This window comes from Procambarus clarkii, chromosome 38 (assembly GCF_040958095.1).
Source record: "Procambarus clarkii isolate CNS0578487 chromosome 38, FALCON_Pclarkii_2.0, whole genome shotgun sequence".
Taxonomy (NCBI): Eukaryota; Metazoa; Arthropoda; class Malacostraca; order Decapoda; family Cambaridae; genus Procambarus; species Procambarus clarkii.
In genome coordinates this window covers 20,566,050-20,570,917 of record NC_091187.1, presented here as the reverse complement: position 1 = coordinate 20,570,917, position 4,868 = coordinate 20,566,050, and the positions used below count along the sequence as shown (strand labels likewise).

Here is a 4,868-nt window from a genome sequence, read left to right as displayed (position 1 = left end):
TCACTGTCAGTGGATTCTTTTTTTTATTGATTATGATTACATATAATTTTTCAGGACAATATTGCTTTTATATAATACAAATTCACAAAGAAGCAGAATTTTGGGCAGCATACCAGTAGATCCCTAATCTTGAGTAACACTTCTAGAGAGTTTAGAATAGTACCTTGTTACTGTGTGTCCATGTAGCATAGTACTGCAGTAATAATTAATTATTCTGTTCCACTTATACTTATGCTTGCTCACAAATAACATTATGATTGAGATTACAGTCATTATCAAAAAAGAAAAAATGATCGCCCCGAGCCATGAAAATACAATTCTGACCGATCCCACCATCGGGTCCTGGATTTGGTCATGAACTCCATCACCCCAAAGTGGTGTTCCCATTTTGACACTGGTACCATCGGTCCAGAGGAAGTCTCCCTCGTGCCCTTCGTCTGACCCTCCGATCCAGTAATCTCCTGTCCTGCAGAAAAAAACCTGCAGAATAATTGAAACTTATTTCTAATTAATTCAACATTGTCATAATGTATCAAACAGAAATTCACTTATGGCCAGTGCCATAAAGCCATACTGGCTTAGAGCTGTCTCCTGATAATTATTTATGTTAAAAAATCAACTGCGTTTTAAGTGCACCTACCATTATCGTAGATGTATTTGACAAGGTAATACATGAAGTTGTCGCTGTCCACCTTGAGCAATTCTCCACGTAGATCTTGGCAATAATTTCTCATATCATACCAGGAGCCCAAGACATCAGGCAACACAAGAACACACTGGAGGTGGACAGCGGTGAACGGCGCGAAGCACTCTTATGGTGCTGGTTCTGGTTCTCTTATAATCCTGGTTCTCTGTGGAACCAGGTTTATCATTAGGCTACTCTGTACGCTTTGATAACTCCCTATGACCTCTGTGGAACCAGCAATCACCAGTAAGCCGGCTACTCTGTACGCTTTCCGGCAGTTGCCAAGCCTTAGAATGTTACTCCAAAGTGTCCGAACGGGGAGCAACAGTTTAGTGGGAGAACGTTGGAGACACAAGGGCAAACAGGTCTTTTGTTGGAGGACTGAGGACACGAGGTCCCGAGAGCTGGGATGACCAGGTGCATCAAATGTGTAGAGTAGAATTTGGTGTGTGAAAACGATGAGTCACAATAACGTGGCTGAAGATATGATGACCAAACCGCATTGTCAGCAATGACTGTGGTAGCAGTACCTGGTTGTTGTGTAGTGACAGTGGTAGCAGTACCTGGTTGTTGTGTGGTGACAGTGGTAGCAGTACCTGGTTGCTGTTCACCGCGCGTGTGGTGGCACATGAGACACAGCTCCAGCAGCAGCAGCAACAGCTTGGCCATCGTGGTGAGAGGAGTGAACAGTGAGGCCCCCGCCACTGCTCGCCTCTTATATGCGTCAAGTTATCGCGGGCGTAAAATTGCGTCACTGTACAAACAACATGTGCTTTGACTCTCATTGTTCTCTGTGTTGCAGCTTGCATTTCTCACATAAAAACGAACTTATTGCTCTAAATACCATATTTATTTATTTATTTATTTATTTATTTATTTATTTATTTATTTATTTATTTATTTATTTATTTATTTATTTATTTATATACAAGAAGGTACATTGGGGGTATGCGAGAACATAGCATTGATGTTTTTTCATCCTTGTAAAACCACTAGCACGCATAGAGTTTCGGGCATATATTCCGTATGTATCAGATGGTTGGCTTGTAATGTTGCTTCGTATGTGACACGTCTATTGGTTGTCACATTATGTGATAACCAGTGTCGAGCCCCACACACACGAAACTCCAGTGTCGAGCTCCACATACCTGAAACACCAATGTAGAATCTATTCACTCGGGATTCAACGTCAATAATGCATTTTCACATTTAATTTATTTATTATACACCCCATACCCATCCTGTGGGCGGTGGTGGAAGGGTTACAGAGGCACATAATGGGTTCAGGAACTGAACCCCCTAGTTCGTTTAGCGAAGCAAATGACAATCTTGTTAAACTAGGTACAGAGTTGGACAGTGATAGTATGGATATACGTAAACATTTACATGTACACAAATACATTTATTTACTTATTTATTTATTTATTTATTTATTTATTTATTTATTTATTTATTTAATTTATTTATTTATTTATATACTAGAAGGTACATTGGGTTTGTGAGAATACATAGCATGATATTTTACAATCTTGTAAAGCCACTAGTACGCGCAGCGTTTCGGGCAGAAAATCAATATTGAATATATATCAATACATATCAATAATCTTTTTATATCACAATTGATTTAAGAAGAGGCTCACAACAATCTCTATTTGCAGTTTACATTTGCCAATAGAAGGCAGTTTACATCTAAGATGAGTTTCACACAGCTAATAATCCTTCTTTTTTATTAACACATATAGGTACATCTGGATTTGTGCAGCTGCCCTAGACTATATGAAGGGGGAGTACAGAGTGTGTAAAAAAACTATCTCTGTGATGCTAAAAATCCCCATCACACAGGATGGTTAGTCATACAAAGGCATATGATGAGTAGTCTGCACTGACAAATTCTAGGTGCATTGTGAGGATATTATCATAAACACAAGAGTGAATAAGATAGCAATGATACTAAAAGTGAAAAAGTCCCCATCTCGCAGAATGTGGTTAGTAATATAGGGCGTGGAAATTTCTTAATGTTGTGAACAAGTTTTCTTTCATATTTTCTTTTTGGCTGATCTGATTTCCTGGGTGGTGAGTTTAATGTCCTTTTTGTATATCTCATAATTCCGTTTGTTGTGATGACAATACAGTAGTATGATGTACCTCTTAGTGGGCCAACCAGAGGCTTTGGGCTCGCGCAGGAATATCCCTTCAAACAAAAAAAAGAAAGTAGTATGGTAAAATTGTGTTCGGTAGCCAGCACTGGTAAATTTTGGGTGCATTATGAGGATATCCTCAAGAATACGAGAATGAATAGAGTAATTGCAAAGCTCCAGGTACTTTATGCCAACGGATCTCAGTAGTCTAATTCGGTGATGTAGTGTGCGAGATCATGCCCTAGTGCCTCGAGAAATTAGTTAGAAAACACTCTATGGACATTCAAACCCACATTTCCGACTTCATAGGAGTCGTTGATTTTCGCAATAGGGCAATAGGAGCGAATTCTACTTAAAGATTGACACGTTCCTCCTGTGTCGCCCACCGACACAGGGGCCAGCAGCTCCCTCGAGGACCGTAACTCACACCCAAAATCCCGAAGGGAGGTAGAGTAGAACAAGGAGCTCTCACATGTCTTCAGCCCGTATAACTATTCCTAGGCTAGGATATCCCGTACACAGTCAAAATTATCCAGGCTCAGTCGCCTCCATACGTCAGACCTATCACCATAAGCGCTATAGTGTGTCTGGAATTATCTTAGCCATTGTCTGGTGTAAACACACTCTTCCCTCCTAAGAGAACGTCGCCTTTTGACGGATATTCTAAGGCCAAAAATTGTCGTACTAGAGAATGGTAGCGGCTCGCAAAATTGACATAGTGTCCTCATTTTTTGTTTTGGGTCCTCTGGTAGGTTAGGATAAGGGCACTTTAGTAGGACAGTTTCTTGGCGTTGGGAAACCTTAGGAGTCAACCTTTATCGACGTATGGTAAAATTTCTCTAGCCTAGCCTGTCCTTCATATAGTCATGCAGTGTATATTAGTTATTAACTTTCATCTTAAGCGTTGGTCATCAATATTATATAAATAACAGAGAGGAGGAGACACAGAAACACAGCATGTAACATAGATTTTAATGAAATAAAGTACATACTGCGCAGTTGCTGTATCCTTTTACTAGCTATTGCTAGTACAAATTTGAAACTGGCTCCTTGGGGCCTATTAAACTCAAACGTTTAATTTACTGCATTCACTCACTTAAGTGTCATAAAACTAATGAACTCGGCATCCATTCGAAAACAAAATTACTGAGGGTGTCTTGATTCATTTTATAGTTACATTAACCGTAACCTCACATAATTAGTAAGAACACGAACAGAAATCTTAAGCCATCACTAGGATTTGAAAATTACCTTTTAATTCCACCAAACCTGAACACTCATAGGAAAATGCAATGATAAAATAAATCACGGAAATATTGGCACAGTCGAAATGAGTCTAATGCCGAATAGCCATTATGAATAGCCTAATGGATGAATAGCATAATGAATAGCCTAATGCCGTTCCTCAGAGGTTAATCCACTCTACCTGTTGACAACTACGGGTAACCAGCGTGTTACCCTAGACACTCTGCAAATGGTCTAGGGGTATTTATAACTATTAATATTTCTTAAAACACTTAACTTAGATCTACCCCGACCAGCCTATGTCTGTCCCAAACTCTAGACAATTTCCCCCCTGCAAATTTGAGTAAGCCTAACCCCAACCGTCTGGCCTCCAACTTTGGACAGACAAACAAACAGAAAGACTAACAAACACTGATATGTATGTACTTTTCCTAAATAAAATATTATTAGTATTATTATAATATACATACATTCCCTCTTATAGGTATAGATTGCATGGTGTGACCTCCGTTTGCTTCCTGTCTTTGTCGAGACCACTAGAGATAGTGTCACTCAGGTAAATTCAGGTAACATTGGGCGTGTTCACATTAATGACATTTATGGTTTTTTTAACAGGAATTGATTTCGCCTATAAATTGTATTTATTTTTTTATTGTTCTAATGTAGACAACGTTTACTTCTTAATATATCTATATTCAATTAGAAGGTAAAAAAAGTTATTTAAAATATGATTTAGTGGGAGGTGTTGTAGTAATTTACGTTAGTGTGAGAAGACGGGGCTGCCGTCACAACACCGTACA

At 39.1% G+C, this 4,868-nt stretch overlaps 1 protein-coding gene across 1 annotated transcript; it reads right to left on the bottom strand.

Annotated features, from left to right (window-relative positions):
- On the bottom strand, positions 1-1,354 carry LOC123771923 (uncharacterized). The gene is made up of 3 exons (XM_069337555.1): positions 1,216-1,354; positions 641-811; positions 1-461 (listed from the first exon to the last, which is right to left on the bottom strand). The coding sequence occupies exons 1-3, from the start codon at positions 1,352-1,354 to the stop codon at positions 124-126; spliced, it is 648 nt and encodes a 215-aa protein (XP_069193656.1). The 3' UTR covers positions 1-123.
- Between the last annotated feature and the right edge of the window lie 3,514 nt (positions 1,355-4,868).